Genomic DNA, 18948 nt, shown 5'->3' with positions numbered 1-18948 from the left:
TCATCCTACTTCTGATTCCCATTCGCCTTTCTCCTTCAGTCTCTGAGGAAGTCGTCGTACTTTCTTTTCCTGCTGATGCGCTTGTTTTCTATCTGCTGCGTCTCATTCAGTCTGTTCCATAGAGTGAGAATAAGTTGGTGCTTCGACCTCGCCTCGGTTCTCGCGGCAGTACGCAAATTTTGAAGATTTTCATTAGTCAATCTCAATTGGCTGGTGGTCTTTATCAGGGCATCCTTTGTCAGGCACAGCTCCTGTTTTATCAACTCTTTGTCGAATATTGTATTTTGAAGCTGCTCGCACTGATCGATTAACAAACGATGCATTCTCTCGTGTTCGACCTCGTCTTCCAACTGCCAGCAATATTTATGCGAACACCCTTCACTCGAGATCAAGTTATTCATTTCGTTGGGCATGATATGAGGTCCCATTACCTGACATCGCGCGCATTCTGTATAGATATCGTATTCTCTAAAGCAGGTATCTGCTTCCATAACTGCCTTCTAATCGAAATACGCCCAGCCGTGAGCCACTTTCAGAATAGCCATTAACGCATTTGCTAGACAGTCTGAATCCAATATGGGGACCATAAGCAGAATCTTCATTCTCGGATACACCATTATCGTCATGGCCAGAAAGGAAGTTTCGGTCTTTTTTAGAGCCCTTGTGCGGATCTGAGCAGCATTCATATTCATTCTTGTATCGGTGCACTCTGGCAACCAAACGTAAGGAAAGGCCGGTACTTGTGCCCTGTACAAGATCAGTCAAAGAGGAAAAACCTTGTGTTCTGTTCGAAAATGGACTCGGCAGTCCAGCGCTACGCGCTATGTGTCGGAGGCCTTCTTCTTCTACTTTTGACCGCGCGATTCATCTACAGATACAGATGCCATCTTCACCCTTTGCTTTTGGCCTTTCACTCGGATCTCCTTATTGACCTGCTTGGCGCTAGCCGTCACTTATACTTTTTCTTCCATCGTATTTCAGCATGGGTAACCGCAATCTTGACAGCCTTTCACAGCATAGGAATGATCGTCAACGGTCAATCGTTTTCCTTCAACAGTCTCAGCAATATTTTGGCATTCTCAGTAAGAGATCCTTTCCCGCAGCGAGCCTGCCGAATATCAACTGACTGAACAAGGCTGCCTGTGCCGTCCAGCTTCTGATAGTTACGTCCTTCAGCTTCTTCACAAATCGCTTTTACGAAGTGTTTATCGTGCTGCATTATTGCTTAGCGGCCAGTGCTGCTGTAGGTATTGCTTGGCACCTGCGGTCGGTCTTCGACTTTTCGAACCCTGGGTATCTGGAAGTGTATTGCGCTAGCTTTGTCACTTTTTTCTTAACCCTTTGCGCGTATCGTGCTTGCTGTCTAATATGCCGCAACCTGAAAGGGGGGACGCTGGCAAGCGTGTCCGTCAGCCTCGGGCCATCAGATCGTGATCTGGTCGCGGTCAAAGTGACCATTAATTTGCCCCGCCCTTTGCGTGTTGCCGCCGGCCAGTACATCAATCTAACCATCCCTTCGCTCGGTGCGTCATCCTCTATTCAAAGTCACCCCTTTGTGGTGACTTCGTGGTCAAAAGATAGACAAAAAAGCCTGGACCTTTTTGTCGAGCGCAGGCGCGGGTTCACCAGGAAGCTCCATCTGGCAGACAGCCAGGACGGACGACATGCCATCGTCAGTGGGCCATTTGGGAGACGTATTTCACTGCTGGAATTCGATTTCGTGCTGCTGCTGGCAAGTGGCTACGGCATTGCTGCTCAAGCAGCTTACCTCAGAGAGCTAGTATCCAGAGGAAACAAACAAAAGGCACATTTTGTTTGGCTTATCTCGAAACGAGGTGAGTTCGACCAGGATGGAGTAGCATTTCAGTTATGAGCGCTAATCGTTCCCAGACATTATCAACCCGGCCGGCCAATGGCTTCTCAACCCGGTCCTTAATCAGGATACCAAGAAGGCAAGGTCTATCACCGCTCCTCTGCAGACCCTGCTAACCGGACTTCAGATGATCTTGATCTCCATTTTCGACAACGTAGGGTCCTTGGAAGGCACCCCTTCTGCCGCTGACTCGACGGTGGCGAAGACTTTTGGCGGTCGAGCGAGACTTTACCAAGGAAAACCAGGTCTCAAAGCTATCATCAGAAAAGGCATGCAAGATTGTCTTGGTGAAGAAAGAAGTCGAAACAACCGACTGTTGTTACTGGGTGAGCTTTTTCTCCTGCAGCGTGCATGAGCCAAACTAACTGGACCAAGTGTCTGCCACTTTAGAAGCCAGACTACACGTGAAGCGGGCTCTACGGAGTTACTTGCAAGAACTAAAAGCCGGGTCGGATTCTAGAACAAGCTACGGAAGCCACAATCAGTCTGTAGATGTCTCTATAGAAGAGCTGGATTTCCAGCCCAAGTAGTTTTATTTGATTTTCTTCTCTGCCTCAGGAAAATACAGCTGCGTCAACCATCCTCTCAAGTCCGAGTTGCTTCCACTCCAGCGGCAAAACATCGTCTACGTGTTCCTTACAGCGAGGACAGGGCCCGCCGTCTCTTTCTTTTGTGCCGATCTGGCAAGCCTGAAACCATTTTAGGATGCAGACATCATGGTACACATGGCCTGAGCTTGAGTGTTGTCAGCCCTACTCGTCCGGAAGAAGATACCATAACTAACCGCATTTCAAGACCGTCATGTCCTCGCTGTCTTCCAGGCAAAAGCATTTGGTCCAGAACACCTGAAATATGCTCTGATCACCTAGCTCTTTGTGGCTGTCGCAGCCTCAGTTTGCACAAATCGGACAAATTGGCTATGGCCGTCACCGTTCTTAGCTGTTGCGAACAATTTTGACAAGCGAGGAGGAACACAACTTACACAGCGACAGCCGCTTAATGCAAAGCATTTTTCACTGGACTTGAACGTTTCCCTGCAATTGGAGCATCGGAAGCCCGTATCCTCCGTCGTAAGGTCGACTAACATCCGCTGATCCTGCAACTGCGCTGGCCTATGCTTCTCTTGTCGGTAATGATGAGGAGGCGAGGGTGGCGCGCTCTCGACAAGCTGGCTCGGTGAGTCATTGTCTTAGTGTGATGAACATGCATTATTCAACATGGTTCATCGTAATAGCTTTGGTGCAAGTACTTTATAATAACAACAAAAGCCGCCCGAAAAGTATTTGATGATCCGACTGGTTGATCCTCAGCTAAGCCATACTGCAGTTGTACAAGTGAACCGACACCATATTGCAGTTGCAGCGGGGCGTACTGTGGCGCTTCGGGCGGGTGGGGCTACCTTACCTGCCGTTTGCGTATTAACGTTGAGCTCCACATCTCCGACCCCCCTAAAGTCCGGCCCCTAAAAATATCTACTCAGCCACGTCAACCCTTTGTTTTATTTTATAAATATCTAGACGAATTTTTCACTTTAGAACTTGATTTTTGAAGATTCTTGCTCCAAACCTTCCAATGAAACAGTACACTGAAAATCAGCTTCTTGCTGCCATTTCTGACATAAGAAATGGCAAATCAGTTCACAAAACCTCGCAAAAATGGGGTATTCCTCGGAGTACCCTTCACGATCGTTTAAAGGGGGCCCAGTCAATTCAACAAGCGAAAAGATTTTGTCAAAGGCTTTCACAGGAGCAGGAAACCTATTTGGCAGATTGGGTACTTGCGCAGGCCGCGTTAGGCCTTCCGCCAACGCATCAAGAACTACGCTATTTTGCGGAACGAATTCTTCAGGCCGCCGGAGAAAGAAAAAGCCTTGGGAAACATTGGGTTAGCCGTTTTATAGCCCGATATCCAATTTTGAAAACCCAAAGACCCCGGCGAATAGAAAATGCCCGGGTTAATGGGGCTACAACCGAGGTAATTAAATCTTGGTGGTCCTATTTGAAAAATCCCGTTGTCGATACTATAAAACCGGCCAACCGTTGGAATATGGACGAAACAGGTATAATGGAAGGCAAAGGATCTAATGGCCTGGTGTTAGGGCGTAATAAAATCCGGCCATTACAGCGAAAAGAGCCTGGAACGCGGGGTTGGACGAGCATAATCGAATGTGTATCAGCTACGGGGGCTGTTATACCTCCCCTCGTTATATTTAAGGGGAAAAACGTACAGCAACAATGGTTTCCAGCTGATTTAAGTCCTTTCGATACCTGGCAATTTCATGCAACCGAAAACGGGTGGACAAATAATGAAACAGGTATCGAATGGTTAAAAAAGGTGTTTATTCCGTATACCCAACCTTTAACCCCTGAAAAGCGGTTATTAGTTCTGGATGGCCATGGATCACATATAACGGACGAATTTATGCTTCTTTGCTTGCAAAACAATATTCAACTCCTATATTTACCCCCTCATTCGTCACACGTTCTTCAACCGTTGGATTTATCGGTTTTTGGGCCGTTAAAGGAAGCTTATCGACGTCACCTGGGATTTGTAAACCAGTTTTGCTGTTCAACGGTTGTTGGGAAACGAAACTTTCTACTTTGCTATCGAAAAGCCAGATCAAAAGCATTTATAGCAAAAACCATTCAATCTGGTTGGCGTACGACGGGGTTATGGCCGGTGAACTTGGCAAAACCACTTTTAAACCCTTTTTTATTAGAAAATAGCAACGCCAACGTCGAAAAAGGTAAAAATAACGGCTTCCAAAGGGATAAAACACCGGAAAATCCAACCCAAAAAATTAACGACCAGTCTTTACTTATTTGGAAAACCCCTAAAACGACCCGAGATATTCGACTTCAACTACAGGAAATTTCCCGGTCCGAAAAAAGTAACGCCACTTCACGGCTTTTGTTTGCAAAAGTCCAAAAAAGCTTCGAAACCAAGGATATCTTATTGGCTGAAGCTCAGCAAAAAATCAGTTTGTTAAAAGCAAAATTGGAGGCGGTACGGCCGGTCAAAAGGAAAAGGGTGATTCCGGATCCCAACGAGCTTTTGGTCAGCAAAAAAAACGTTTATGAAGCACAGGAAAATAATAGGGACTGTTTAGAAGCTTTGAACGATGGAGAAGAGGTTAGCGAACCGGGAGAGCCTGACAATGATTGTATTATTGTGCGTTGATAGGTTTACATTTAAATCGGTTTATAAAAGGGGTATTTCGTCGTTACATTTTTCAAGGGGGCCGGACTTTAGGGGGGTCGGAGATGTGGAGCCCAACGTTAATATAAAACCACTATTTTATTTTCAAATATATTCTGCGTGGTTATTCTTCATGCCCAATTTAAACGCTCTTCGCTCGCCCCGATTTCACCACTTCCGGCCCGGGGTATGGGGGTACCCCATGTACCGCAGCGTAGCGTTGGTGTCCGCCTCAACAGTATCCACTTTCCGGCTCCTAGACTGTTACAGTCACTGCGGGGAAATATGATTGCTGCATGGCGCTTGCAGCTGCTTTTCATACTTGATGAGTTGTCGCAACCATGGCCACGTCCAGTCCTTTCATACGGCCGTTCTCCAGCGCTGTTAGTGGATTCTTGCGTTGCATCGCAGCCAATATTTTGTACTGGTAGTCAGCAATGGCTCTCTTTCCAATGTGCCTATGGCTCATTCCTGACAGAGCTGAATGTACTATCGGATACGACCCGCTTGCAATTTTCCATTGCTATTGCGCAGAGAACGTGCTCCCTGCTTATTGGTGTGCCTGGGGGAAAACAAGGATCTCTTCTGTGGATCCCGCGCAGCTGATGCCAATAGTATCTTCCTGGCTTCATACGGGCTTTTTTGGTTCCCTGGCTATTCAGCTGCTTTTAATCCTCCCATAGAAAAGGCAGAGTTTGGGCGCCATCATCACATTCAGAAGCGTTGGGTCGCGAATGCTGTGTAACACAGCGAGGGCACGTGAATAACCCCGCACTTGGGATGGCGAGTGGGCATAAAAGGAGACAGCGAGCAACAACTGCCATAATCACTACAGCGAACGACCACCGCCTCCTCAAGCTTCTGCTAGCTTTTGGCCATATTATCAAGCTGACTTTTACATGTTTTCATTTGTGCAAGATCGTTGCTCAACGAACAATATGGCGAAAAAGAAAAAGTCTGCCGCTGTCGAAGACTGTCTCGTTGAGGAAGTTGACGCGCAACTCCCTGAGAAAGCCGATAGACGACCTGTGTCATCGTAAGTGGTTCACAGTTTTCCCACAAATTTCTTGAAGCTAAGATAGAAACCAGGCCATATGCAACCCCCACCATCAGTCTAAAGATGAAAAACACTGTACTCAAAGTTCCGAGATCCTTCCTTCAAAAGTTCCCAAAGTTAAACAATCCCACTTCATGGGATTATACTATAGCGCTCGATACTTCTGAAGACGTTGGTCACGTTCTCGTCCACTACCTTATTACCAACACCTACCAGAGTTTGGAACCGAAGGGATCGACCCCTGACGAAAAGATCGACTCAGAGCTTGCGACAAGCATCCAAGTCTACGCCATGGCTCGAGAATACGATATATCTACTTTGGAGGACCTTGCTAAAGTAGAGATCGAAAAGCTTGGAAAGGGACTGCCTTTCTCTGCGGTTCTGAAGGTCGCGCGATCTGCTTATCCAAATCCACGGATAAATGATACATGGTTCAGCAACTATGTAGCGGCCGGTCTCAAACCGCTTCTCAAAGATCCTTCTAGTCTGGTAGATTGTGTGCCGAAAACCGAGCTCGAAACGTTGCCATTCATGGACTTGCTATTTAAAATCACCGTCGACCTAGTCTGCAGCAATGAGGCGCTGTCAAAGCGTAACGCGACCCATCTATATGAGGCTGTCGAGGAGTCCGCCGGTACACCACTGCCCAAAATCGGTTCACCTTCAGAAGCTACGCTTTGCCAGACGGCATTAACTAGGCCAGGCCAGGAAGTCAAATCGGAGTCCCGTGAATGCGAGCCGACGCCAAGGTCCAGCCTGGAGCCTGAAACAGTCCCTGAACCTCCGCCCCAGCCTGAGAATCCGATTCAAGTTGATGACTGGGGAATACGGGGTGTCACTGCTTCAAAATCTAAAAAGAAGAAAAAGAAGGGGATGAAAGTTGAAGAACCACAACCAGAAGATTGCATGCTTCGGTCCCAGCACTTTTCGGGGGACGGGTTGGAGGGATGTTCGAGCTGCCGACATCATATAGGCCAGCTTTCACGCAGGTTTCCGGTGGAGGTTTGAACAATTGGTTGAAGAAACCAGGGCCAAGTCTACTGTAATGACCTTTTGTGCATTATTTGGTGTTATATGGAATGATTTGTTCACGAGTTTACTTCCGATTACGGGGGTTCGTGGTTGGGTCTGTCAGTAATGTAATGCTACTGTCTGTCGAGAGAGTGGTGTGGTTTCTGCGTTGTCACGGTCGGTCAGTGCCAGAGATGAGTTCAACGGCCTATTTCGTTATCACCTGGACTGAGACTAAATTTGCTGCTGTTCTGACGATTCTGGAAACGGTGATATGTCACGGGGCCGCCAGCGTTTGCAGACATGTGCTTTTTTGCTATCAGGCTTGTGCGGACGTTAAGTTCAGCCATTCAAAGATGCGGTGGTAACAGGTTACATAGTATCTCATCTGCAATATGTGGCCATCTGGTCGCTCGTTCGTCGTGATAGGCTTATTGTCTAAACGGTGAAAACAACAAATGCGACGTGAGGTACTTCTAGGTCCCATGAAGGCAGCTCTCTAAACTCCCGGTGACGCAATATGCGTTCGGCATCGCCTAGACCTAGCCGCAACCGTGCCAAACGCGTTTCACAACTCAATGAACGGCCGCTACGGCAGACGAGGGTCCTATCCCTCCGTCCTACGCAAAGTGGGATTACGAATGCCCGCCCAATTCGCTTAACATTGCCCAGTCAAAAAACATTATCTACGCCATTGCAAGACCAGCCGATCGGATTGTGCGCTTGCCCCCCGCCCCGGTGATGGAGAGATCCTGGATTTGGTTACTCGACGGCTGTGGTGAATGCTTGTCAAAAGTTTGCACCTTCACAGAACTGACAGCATGATTTGGTAATTTGCCAATATAATCCTGCATACAATCAAGCCATTCTGAGCCACTTATACCAGTCAGAAGGGCGTCCATAATATGCAGGAGGCCCTCCATTATTGCTGCACGCTATTTTGGGCGGCAAAATGCGGGCGCCAGCGTGGCAAGGCGCATGGTAATTGTGGCGAAATAATGCTGAGGTGAACATACAGGGACCGTTGTTGGTGGAATGCCGCTAGTTTGCATTAGAGCATCCCACCCCTTATGAACCATTTGCCCTTATCGAAAATCAGGTCCTGGACGGGAGAAGCCTGAGACAGGCATGAGGGTTGGACGCTCCAATGCAAACTAGTGGCATGCAATAAACAACTGTCGTCGATATTTAACCGCATTTTATTTTACCACGCATCACTATGTGACGCTAGACCCTGCATTCTGCCGCCCCATAAATAGCGTGCCGTGGTCGTATCCGATCGGCTGGCCTGGCGGTCGCGTAGATAACGTTTTTGACTGGGGAACCGTAAGCGAACAGCGCAGGCGTTCGTAACCCCACTTTGACAGCTCAAATTAAGACACCCACACAGAATTACAATAAGCAGGACAGCTGCTGGTTTGGCTGCGTTTGTACGAGGTGACCAACCAGTCGAATAATTTCCTTTATGCGGGGCTGTAGCATTCAAATCATGGTGGAGTGACAGGGGCTAGTAAAGTTGAGGACTAGCGTTGCTTTGCGGTTCCACCGTATGATTCTACCGCAATCTTTTGCAGAACAGCGACCTACAATCCTTCAAGATGATGTTTGGAAGGCTTGGAGACGATGTGGAAAAAATGACCGATGCGTTACTAGTAGCATGGAATATATGTGGGCCAGCTCAGGTCCATGATCCAAATAAAAGTAAAAATACCAGATTCGTGCGCGGGATTATAAGAGTTATGAGCTTCTGAAAATCCACAACCAGTTGTTCCCAGATTTACGAGTCATGGCAAAAATCCCCAAACCCCATAATTAGTTTGCAGGGACTGAGTAGTATAATTTCAACAACGATGCATACAGAGATTTATAACAAAAACGAGGAAGGCCTTATAACATGTTGCCGGAAGATCACGAGCTGCTATTTGTAGTACTTTCCGGCTATTTCGACAAGTAATAACCCACAGGTCCCTTACACCCATTGAAAAATGTGGACAGTTGCTAAAAGTTTATCTCGATCCGAAGAGCGAGGAATGGTACGCGAATCACGGGATACCCCTACGCAGGGGCTACCTGTTTCACGGACCCCCAGGAACCGGAAAAACATCGCTATCGTTGGCTCTGGCAGACTTCTTTGGACTTGATATCTACGTCATCAATCTCGCTGAGCCGGCTTTGACCGACAACAGTTTATTGGAGCTCGCCAACGATGTGCCTGAAAGGTGCATTGTTTTGCTGGAAAATATTGATACAGTCGGCTTAAAGCGCTTTGAGGTCAAGAAATTGAAGCAAATTAGAGAAAGCAGCGGGAGGCTTGCCAAAAGGAATGGCGTTACAATCGGTGGTGTACTCAACGCGTTTGATGGAGCGGCATCCCAAGAGGGTCGCGTCCTTATCCTGGCTACCAACAAGCCCGCAAGTCTCGATGAGGCCCTCATCCGCCCGGGCCGCGTCGATTTGAAACTCTGCTTCGACAACATAACCAAAAATCACGCCCGAGATCTGTTTTGGCGCATGTACACCCCTGATACATCTGCCGAAACTAATGAGCTGGTTAAGTTGGCCGCAGAATTCGGCTGCAAGATAAGTGAAAAGATATTTTCACCGGCTGAAGTTCCAAACTATCTCATAATGCACAAAGACCAGCCGCGCCAAGCCCTGTCTGGCGTAACTGACTGGGTAGAGGCAATGAAGCAAAAGAGCCGGAGGCATCGCGGAAAGCCCTGCGCGAAGGTACCGACTAAATGCAGGAAAAAGATGAAGAGGGTTCGTTACGCCTACTGAAGACGCCCTGTCCTCATCCAGCACTGGCTGTAGACGATGCCTTGTACCGCTCACCGTGGAAAATCCTTGTCCGTACCGCCACGAAGCCGCTCTAGAAAAGCCAGCGTCGACAAATAGTCATGTTGGGAACCATGAGATGAAGGCAGTGGTAAACTCTACCAGGCCGGTTTGTACTGACAGTCCTTGACTACTATCTCCATACAGTGTCGGTAAATACAAGCCACCAGTCCATGCTCTGTCCAAACATTGTGTGCTATCGTTAGTGTTCTAGTCCAAATGAGGATATGACGATGCTTTTGGGATTACACGTAAGCAACCAAGCACAAGAAGTATTTCGGCCATTATATATTCCTTGCCTGCATCGAAGACAATCGCTCTTTGACAACAAACCACCTATCTCGAATCCATACCACATCATTTCAAGAAGAGCTCTGATTAGTTAGCGATCTTATTGGACTATTTGTGCAAACTGGCTTTGCGGACTGCCCTTCGGTTAATTATGGGATTTTTGAATAGACGTGTGAAATAGGCTGATTTTCCACGCACTTCTCATGCTTCATCCATCTTGGCCTCATCGGCCGACATGAAATTCAACCTTCCCCACGGCATGAAGCACCCGCACAGTAGAATTGTCGCACCAGCAGCAACCATAATAAGGTACAGCTTACGAATAACCTCCGTGACACCCTCGGCCACCTTCCTCCGCAGCTCCACAGTCAGTTGCTGGCCGCCTATTAGCTCCGACCCCAGACCAGCCAGCACCTTTCGTACAGTCCCGTCGTTCGGTACCAACATCCCATGTGTGTACTGCTCGATCGCCTCGCGCACGTACTTCACCCCAAGGTTCTGGAAGATGCAGCCACCCACAGAAGTGAACAGCGCAACGCCTGAAATTTGCAGCGTCACAAACGCCGTGATGTAATCGCCTTCCCTAACTGCATCCCCCGCGGCCACCGCCTTAAGCACGCTCCCTCCCGTCTGGAACACCAGGCCCAAGCCAGCACCGACGACCGCCAGCTTTCCCAGAATGAGCGACTTTGGATCATCCACCGTCACGAGGCTCTGCAGCGCCGAGCCGATGACAATGATGCCACCTCCCAGCACGTACAGCGGCGCGTATAGCCTAAGCCGCGACAGCAAGATGTTGGCGACGATCGTGGTGCCGACAAAGCTCCCGATGAACGGCATGAGGTCCAACCCAGCCTCGAGCGGGGTTGCGTCCTGCGTGAACGCAAAGAAGAGCGGCGTGTAGTACAGCGAAATGCCGTACGCGGCCGCCGCCATGGCCACCGACAGCACCAATAGCGCCGAGATGCGCTCGCGTAATACCCTGACGGGAAAGATCCTGTTTTCGGGCGTGGTGAAGATGCAAAAGGCTTGCTGCGCCACGTACACCGTGCCCAGGATGCCCGTAGAGACCCACGCGGCGGTGCACAACTCCGAGCCCCATTCCCATCGCGTGCCCGAGGAAACAAGGCTGGAGCACAGCATAATGAAAAAGGCGCTGTGTAGCAGCCAGCCCAGGAGGTCGATGTCACGAAGCCGAGCGGCTGGGTGGCCCGTGGTCTGACCCAGATACAGAGCGGGTAAGGAGACAATCCAGCCGACGACGAGGAACACCAGGACGGGAATGTTGATGTACATGGCCCAGCGCCAGGTTGTCGAGTGATTCTCAGCAAAGGCGCCGCCGACGACGGGGCCAAGCAGTAGACCGATAGCAAAGCCGACACCGATTAGGGCCTGGCCACGGGGGGCTTCGACGGGTGTGGAGAAAGTGTAGTTGTAGAACATAATGCTAGAGTTCAGGATTGAGGTTAGCAATAGTGTTCTTTTCTGTAGATGAAATAGCCTGTAGAGAACAGAAATACCCTTGGTATAACCCAGCACCCCCAATTCCAATAATCGCCCTCCCGAGCACGACGAGATCCATACTTGTCGCAGCTCCCGCGACGGCAGCACCCGCCATCCAGATGCAAGCGTAAATGTAAACATGCCACCTCGCATCACCAAACATGTACAGCCTGCGGCAAAGCGGCACGACGCAGGAGTTGACGACTGTATAGCCGATGGCGACCCAGGTGAGCAGTTCGACTTTACCAAAGTCGGTCACGATGGGCACCTGGATGTTGGCAACGTTGCTGACATCGTAGCCGAGCAGCATGGCACTGATGAAACTGAGCAGCTGCACCACCGGCCACTTGTACACAGACCAGGTTGTTCTGACCAAAGGGACTGGGCCTGCAGGTGCGAATATGGGGCTAGTTGCCCGTAGAGCTCCTGTACCGAATCGGGTTGTGGAAGACATTGCTTCTATCTTTGTTGCAGTGGAGGGTGATTGCGTATATGAAGAGATTGTGCTCAAAGGTGTTTTTCCCTAGATGAATAATAGAATATAAAACACCCTGAAGAACTATGGAGGGGCACGACTATCTCGGAATGTGTAGGATAGCTCAGAAAAGCACCATGAGCCGATCTTCCAAGGACGGCAGCCAGGTAAGGAAAAGGACTATGTATACCAACAATCCGTTACAGTACACCGGCACATTCAAGAGATAAGTCTTAGAATCCAAATCTAGTGAGAGAACATGCCTTTTCAATCAGCCTTTTGAGTCTCTAATGTCGCTTAGCTATTTTGAGAGTGCGGGAAAAATTAAACACAATTGTCGCATCTTTCAGGTAAAGTCTACAGACTTCAAAACGGTACAAAGCCGAAAAGATGGCTAGGCAATTAAAACGAAAAGCTCGTCATTGAACTCCATACTGTAATTCCAAAAACAATTCACCGTTAATTTGGACTTGCATTGATAAAGTGGTCAAGTTCTGGGATGCCCAAAAGAAGTTAGGATTCCGACGAAAGTAACCTGGAACATGGAGAGACTGAAATTAGGCCAGGGCTTGCCCAGTTCTGGACATGCCGATTTTGGTTGGGGCAATTTTAACCAAAGGCCCAAAGATGGGCCGTGGCGACTCCGCGATAGGCTGAGACAATGGTCACCCTCCACTTATTTGATTGTAAGTTAGCTGAAGACAAACTCAGCACCGAGTTTTCACAGTCAATACAAATTTCACAGCTGAGATTTGGCACTTGAGATTTCGCGGGCCCACATTTTCAATTCAGTCTCAGGAACCTGAGACTTTTTCTCCTGCTTTCGGACCCGAGGCAGTGTGAAGCTTTATTTCTCTGTTGTTTGTATTGACGCCAGCTATGGTTGTTTCCAGCTCTAAAACTCTAAATATCAGGTCGGTAAACGTTTCTTGCGCTCCATATCACGTGCTGCTCCTAAGCTGAGGACTGGACCAGCTGACAAATTGACCATTGGCATGCCAATACCACCTCCCTGCCCCAGCATCATATTTACGCCGGTATCCGTCTGGATGCGACAGCCTGATGCTGTTTAGACTGCAATGCCTCCATCGGGGCCTCCCAGACCAATACTCAAACTCTTGCATCCATTCCCCGATTTGAATGTTTGAACGACGACTTAGTTAATTGGCCAACGACACGCATCCATCCACACCGAATCAATGTATCCAGCGCTTCCCGCATTGTAATGTTGACCCCGTGAGACTGACTTGAGCGCGGAATAACCCATGTGTCAATCAAACAGTCTTGACTTCTGATGTCTTCTCGAGTGGTCGCGTGAAACTGAAAAATCAAGAGGTGTCGGGAGTCATAGACAAAAACCTGCGGGCAGTCGTACTTGTAGGCGTATCTTAAGAGTACCAAATCTGTTAGTGACCGAGAACGCTCCGCAATCGTGATGTATGTTTACTAACCCTCTCATCTCTTGCCCTAGCCTTTTGGTGACTGTTCCCATAGTCTTGGCCCCGGACCATTCGTCCTTCTGAATGACACCCCATGGCTTCAGCTCGCCAGCGCACAAGCAGTACTCATAACTCTCGACCATCAACGAAAAATAATGGTCGATGGTTTTGGAATTAGTGGTAGCCCCTGGTGGTCCTGATTGCGAGCGCTCGAATACGTTGAGCCCGTTCCAAGCCTGACGACATGGAAGAGACAAGTGTCTTTGAAAGTCTCGGGTAACGTCTGCTTCTTGTTCGATGAGCTTATGAAATACGTTCGTGCTAGATGTAAGTCGCTTTATACGATCTTCTGCTAAATTTTGAAGATGACCATATTTTTGACCGGGCCGTTCTTCGATGCAGCTCAAGGTTGCGTCTCGAAGTCCTGCTTTTACTTCAGGGAACTCTTGTACCCAGTCTTTCTTGGAAATCTTCAGGTCCTTTCCAGGCATTCTAAAAAAGGAAGCGCTGGGCAAATCCTCTCTCAGAAGATCCCCGATAGAACTGAACATTTCGTTTTTGTTCTTGTGGTTTTAAGACCTGTTTAGGCCAACTCAAAGACCCCTTCCAGCCACCTTGCTGATTTTGCGGGAAGACCGAAATTTGTGCGTTTCGGTACTAGAAAGTTCACCGTCATCTCATTGTGCAACCGGAATTATCAACTACGTCAGCGGCAAACAAAGCAGCAGTTACCAAAGGCTTTTGTCTGTCGGGCGTCACAGGTTAGGCAGAGCCGACGGCAACTTGCATGGCAACGCGATACGTATCAAATTCAGCCGGAGCGATAAAACTGCGAGTACCCGTTCGCTGAGACTGCCATGTTGCCACCTGTGGACAATGGAAAATGTGCTTTGGAGCCTAGTATCAATGCACGCCCTGACTAATCAGATAAAAATAGAAAATACGATCCGGATGTCAGCTCCCCTGAGATTAAACATACACACACTAACAATATAATGACATTGTTGTTGACCGAAATCCTGGGAAATTCATCTCATCCAATGGTGGTGTGCAATCATTTCCGATACTGTAGCATTGAGGTAGAAAATGGTCCAGCCCGGTGCGATGTATGATAACGACCCTTTAACGACAAATCGAACTACTCATTTTAAACCCATAGTCACCCTTCGTCGGTCCATCTCAGATCCTCTTCAGATGTGCCATCTCGTGAGACAATTGCTCGTCGAGTGAAAAGGACTCGACAATAAGCTCGAGCAAAATACACAGAAATAGCCAAGCCAGCTACATGCCCATTTTCCCACCTTTTTGCACACCAACAACGATTATAAAAAAGACGAAGGTACTACCTACAATGCCTGCTGAAGAAGTTTTCCCTAAGAAGCTTACGGTTTACCAACCCGGTTTCAAACCTAGATCATGGATACATAGAAAGGGTTCGAGAATGACAGAAATTCTTGAAAAATTTAAATGCCTGCGTTGGAGTGGTTTTGCCACATCGTTCGACATTGCCAAGATCCTCCCTAGTCCCTGCATATTTTAACCTAACAGGGTCGCGCAGCATCTGCTCCCGAGTGATTTCTCTCGCTTGGTTTTTGAAGTCGTAGCCTGGGCCCGGAAGGCGTCTATAATAAAGATGTTATTCGCTAGTAGGTACAATATGTAACCAGAAACGACCTTGCTACCATTTTGACTTGACTTTAGATTCCCAATTGAGACTTCCCTTTGTCACGAAATAAGCACAGCAGTTGCGTATTAGACCCTCAAAACCCTCAAAACAAACCTTGCAGTACGCCAAGATGCCCAGCGAGATCTCATTACGGTAAGATCCGGAATCGTCCCCCTTTTTTCTACACATCGCACTTCTTAATTGTATAAATTTCATACGTCTCCCACTTGTCGGGACTGTCTGTCCCAAAATCTCGTCCTGAACCTCTACCCTCCCATTTTATCCTCTGCCTTCGCTCAACACCTTTACACGAAAGCCGGACATCTTGAACCCCTCGAATTAGGGAAAGCTGCCAAAAGAAACGGTAAGTTTCAACCTGGACCTCCCTTTAGGATTTAAGGATAGAGCCTAACTCTTTTATAAGTCACACCAGCATACACGTGCTATTTCTCCAAAATGATCATGCAAATCATCCAACCGAGTTTGATGCGCGACGCGTACGACACGACCGGGGTGCCCAAACCGCCGCCGCCGAAGCCCCGTTAAGACATTGTTCTCGTTCGTGATAAGGTCTTTCGTGTTTCGTAGTGCTATTGGTACGGGTTATAAAGGAACGAAAATAGGAAATAAGCTACCAAGCCTAATGACATGTCATTCAAATAAATTGGGAGGATGTATCCGAAGCATGGACGGAGGGCAGATAAGCTCTGTTAGTATCTCAACCTTGGTTTTCATACGACTGATACTTTTTTGGTCAAATCTAATTGTGGGCTTTAATTTTTATATAGGCATTGTTGATATGGAATACGTTATTTGCGCTGTAATGATGGATGTTGATGAAGATGAAGAAACATCCCGCCGGCTAACGTGCGGATGACCTCCAGTCGGAAAGAGGTTGAATGGAGCTCGCCTAACTGCAATTTGCAGGCATTTGAACAGAGGGCAGTAGCCGCATTTTAGTGCCTTAGCAAGCTACGGTGGATAACGTCATAACGTTTACCTCTATTACTAGTTCTGCAGAATGTGGCGTGTGACGGGTGTTGCGGCTTAGCTCCAAAGTCTACCCGTTTTCTATAAATATGAGCGAGGCGACAATTGCAGTCAAAGAGCCCGCTCGCATATCTGGTCCCCGAAACTACATTTTCTGCTACATTACGCGAGGCTTCCTATATTATTCCACGTCCTGCCCAGTCTTTTAATCACCATCGAACCCAAGTTCACTCACCATTCAAATTATACCAAATAGCTACCACAAATCACACACGACAAAAGATGTCTTCGAGCGGATCAAATGGCCGGGACCACGGCGGATCTGGCGGGAGCTTATCTGGATGGGACCAAATCCTGTCTCAGGCCTCCGCTATCGGCATAGTCTATCAAAACTCTCCGGTAAGAGCTTTATGCTGCCCAATATTTCAAGTTTCAAACTCACAAGATGACCACAGTCCAGATACCCGTCTGACACACTGTTTTGGACAGCCTAAGGAAGGCACCTCGTCCTTTTCGTCCTCCCAGACAAACCGCAGTGATAGCAACCGCTATGGCCACTCGTCTGCTAAATTCAAAGGTGGACGTTGAGAGAGAGAACAGTTGTAAGGAGATTCGCAGCTTGAGGCGATCCAGCAAACTCGGCACGATGCTTTGGTAAAACGGTTTTTCATATCAGCCGCTGGTACCACGCCTTAGATCTCAGACAGACATGTCCGCCTCAAAAGACCGTCAGCTCTGTCGAGCAGTCGAAAATTCCAATTGTTTACAACCTGCCAGGAGCCTTTGAACTTCAAACGCTTAAGCAACATGGTCTGGCACACCCAAATAACAGGAGCTGTATCGCTGCAATAGGGTTTTTGGATAACTAACTCCAAGAGTCTCAAAACCCGACTTTGTGGCATTAAAACCTTTTTCTTTGGCTTGTAGATAAAGCTTCAAGATTGACAAACGGAGTAGTGGCGCTGAACCTCAAAAACCTATTCCCAGGCACCCCTCGCGTGCAATTTGACCTTAACTCCCGTTCCAGAGCACATTGTGGCCGTCACATTGTGCTTCGCATTCTGCTCTGAATCCCAGCTTTCTATCCGGTCGAATCGTTGCAACAGCCTCACGACCACGTACGCAGGTTTGGTCAGTGCCGACTGTTGGCCGGGGCAAATTCGAGGTCCTCCACCAAACTAAACAAGCGAGGCAGAAACGTGTTAAATCATCATTTACAAACGCGAAACAAGGACGAAAGAAAAACACAAGAATAAAAAGCAAACCTACCGGTATAAACTCCCACCCGTGCCTTTTGCCCTCAGCTTTAGGTACCGGGCCGGGTCGCGCGCGAGGTTGTAAAACACCCAACTAATGAGCGAGGCCGTGGTGTCGCGGCCGGCGAACAGCACGCCCAGAATTTGGTACCGAAGCTCGACAGTGTCGGGGAAGTTTTCGGCCAGCGCGTCCGAAAAGATGTACCTGTCTTTTTCCTCATTTGCCTCGGCAAGTGCCTGTTTTTCGGCTGTGGCAGTGAAACCGTTGTCCAGCCGTCGGGCTACGTACTTGTCTAGTGGCATCACCTTGAAGCGGTAGGACTTGGCAGAAATAGAGCCCAGCTCTTGGATGGATCTACAAAGTGACAACAGGATCCTTGACAAAGCGGACGACTTGGGGCAAATATGCCCGTTTCATATGTAAAGGGCGGTAGAAATCTCATAAACTATAATATGTCCATAGCCCAATTAACATCTTACTTACCCGTACCGGCTCTACAACATGCTGCTTTAGATTCTGCATCAATTGCTGTAGGAAAGTATATACACGAGTTGAAGAGTCCCTCAATGTGGCCTCAAAAGATGTATTGGCCACAATTCACGACATCTCGGGGCTTAACCCGAAAGATCACGAACAAAGACGTGCGATACACGAGACCAATATGCATATAACCGCTAGGACTATTGATAATGCAGTAATAGCAAAAATTATATGTGTCTCGATAATTGTTGGGGGGAATGGCGCAGTGGTTAAGCGCCATGGCTGTTACTTGAGTAACGTAGGTTCGAATCCTGCTCCCTCCACCTCCTCCCCGCTTACCCGTGGCAAGGATAACCCGGCTGGCTATCGACAACAACCACCCGCCTGTGCCGTCGAGCCCACACTTGTTGGGAACTTCGTCTCCATGGCTACAAACGACCGACAGCTCCGCTGTTTGGACACAGGCCCCTCTCGATGAAGAGCCGTCAACTGCCGTCAGACGAATCCTCCGTGCGCCTGAAGGCACGGGGTCGCGTCAGTGAACAAACCTGTAAGCAGGACCGGGCACGAACCCGGTCAGGCTCGATTCGCTTCTATGCCCTTGTTTTCCGCTGTGTAAATAGAGAAAATAGAAAGCGCGCCGAGATACCCCTCGGGAGGTTGCTAACGGCCGGCTAATGAGCCGGGCCGAGCCCGGCGTTAAATAATACTACTACTACTACTACTACTACTACTATGGATGCAAATATATTAATTAAAGAAAAAAGCATGGCTTCAAGTACAAAATTGGGATTGAAAGATGCGAATACGTCTATCGCGTTAACAACGCGGTGTAAAGATTCGGGTAGCCAGAATGCGGGGGTGTTAATT

The 18948-nt window shown here is 48.3% G+C and overlaps 10 protein-coding genes and 1 pseudogene across 11 annotated transcripts; 6 read left to right on the top strand and 5 right to left on the bottom strand.

Annotated features, from left to right (window-relative positions):
• Positions 1-35: 35 nt before the first annotated feature.
• MGG_17641 (uncharacterized protein) lies at positions 36-401 on the bottom strand (the record flags this gene model as incomplete). Its single annotated transcript, XM_003719469.1, has 1 exon — positions 36-401. The coding sequence occupies one exon, from the start codon at positions 399-401 to the stop codon at positions 36-38; it is 366 nt and encodes a 121-aa protein (XP_003719517.1).
• A 393-nt stretch (positions 402-794) lies between these two features.
• MGG_14894 (uncharacterized protein) lies at positions 795-2403 on the top strand (the record flags this gene model as incomplete). Its single annotated transcript, XM_003719468.1, has 4 exons — positions 795-1082; positions 1496-1835; positions 1891-2199; positions 2249-2403. 4 exons carry the CDS (start codon positions 795-797, stop codon positions 2401-2403), a joined length of 1092 nt encoding a protein of 363 aa, XP_003719516.1.
• A 24-nt stretch (positions 2404-2427) lies between these two features.
• Positions 2428-3310, bottom strand: MGG_17640 (uncharacterized protein; the record flags this gene model as incomplete). Its single annotated transcript, XM_003719467.1, has 3 exons — positions 2428-2562; positions 2856-3041; positions 3278-3310. 3 exons carry the CDS (start codon positions 3308-3310, stop codon positions 2428-2430), a joined length of 354 nt encoding a protein of 117 aa, XP_003719515.1.
• A 2699-nt stretch (positions 3311-6009) lies between these two features.
• On the top strand, positions 6010-7136 carry MGG_04296 (uncharacterized protein; the record flags this gene model as incomplete). Its single annotated transcript, XM_003719466.1, has 2 exons — positions 6010-6107; positions 6185-7136. 2 exons carry the CDS (start codon positions 6010-6012, stop codon positions 7134-7136), a joined length of 1050 nt encoding a protein of 349 aa, XP_003719514.1.
• A 1601-nt stretch (positions 7137-8737) lies between these two features.
• On the top strand, positions 8738-10133 carry MGG_14893 (uncharacterized protein; the record flags this gene model as incomplete). The annotated part of the gene is made up of 3 exons (XM_003719465.1): positions 8738-8840; positions 9145-9902; positions 10125-10133. The coding sequence occupies 3 exons, from the start codon at positions 8738-8740 to the stop codon at positions 10131-10133; spliced, it is 870 nt and encodes a 289-aa protein (XP_003719513.1).
• Positions 10134-10469: 336 nt separating this feature from the next.
• Positions 10470-12225, bottom strand: MGG_04298 (uncharacterized protein; the record flags this gene model as incomplete). The annotated part of the gene is made up of 2 exons (XM_003719464.1): positions 10470-11715; positions 11789-12225. The coding sequence occupies 2 exons, from the start codon at positions 12223-12225 to the stop codon at positions 10470-10472; spliced, it is 1683 nt and encodes a 560-aa protein (XP_003719512.1).
• Positions 12226-13520: 1295 nt separating this feature from the next.
• MGG_17639 (uncharacterized protein) lies at positions 13521-14236 on the bottom strand (the record flags this gene model as incomplete). Its single annotated transcript, XM_003719463.1, has 2 exons — positions 13521-13566; positions 13698-14236. 2 exons carry the CDS (start codon positions 14234-14236, stop codon positions 13521-13523), a joined length of 585 nt encoding a protein of 194 aa, XP_003719511.1.
• Positions 14237-16623: 2387 nt separating this feature from the next.
• On the top strand, positions 16624-16929 carry MGG_17638 (uncharacterized protein; the record flags this gene model as incomplete). Its single annotated transcript, XM_003719462.1, has 2 exons — positions 16624-16740; positions 16831-16929. 2 exons carry the CDS (start codon positions 16624-16626, stop codon positions 16927-16929), a joined length of 216 nt encoding a protein of 71 aa, XP_003719510.1.
• Positions 16930-17318: 389 nt separating this feature from the next.
• On the bottom strand, positions 17319-17900 carry MGG_17637 (uncharacterized protein; the record flags this gene model as incomplete). Its single annotated transcript, XM_003719461.1, has 2 exons — positions 17319-17422; positions 17627-17900. 2 exons carry the CDS (start codon positions 17898-17900, stop codon positions 17319-17321), a joined length of 378 nt encoding a protein of 125 aa, XP_003719509.1.
• Positions 17901-18002: 102 nt separating this feature from the next.
• On the top strand, positions 18003-18857 carry MGG_17636 (uncharacterized protein; the record flags this gene model as incomplete). Its single annotated transcript, XM_003719460.1, has 2 exons — positions 18003-18128; positions 18381-18857. 2 exons carry the CDS (start codon positions 18003-18005, stop codon positions 18618-18620), a joined length of 366 nt encoding a protein of 121 aa, XP_003719508.1. The 3' UTR covers positions 18621-18857.
• Positions 18330-18401, top strand: MGG_20270 (annotated as a pseudogene). The gene has a single exon. The product of its transcript is annotated as a tRNA-OTHER (tRNA).
• Positions 18858-18948: the final 91 nt, after the last annotated feature.

Source organism: Pyricularia oryzae, chromosome 6 (assembly GCF_000002495.2).
Source record: "Pyricularia oryzae 70-15 chromosome 6, whole genome shotgun sequence".
In the NCBI taxonomy this organism is placed as follows: domain Eukaryota; kingdom Fungi; phylum Ascomycota; class Sordariomycetes; order Magnaporthales; family Pyriculariaceae; genus Pyricularia; species Pyricularia oryzae.
This window is presented reverse-complemented; position numbering and strand designations above follow the sequence as displayed.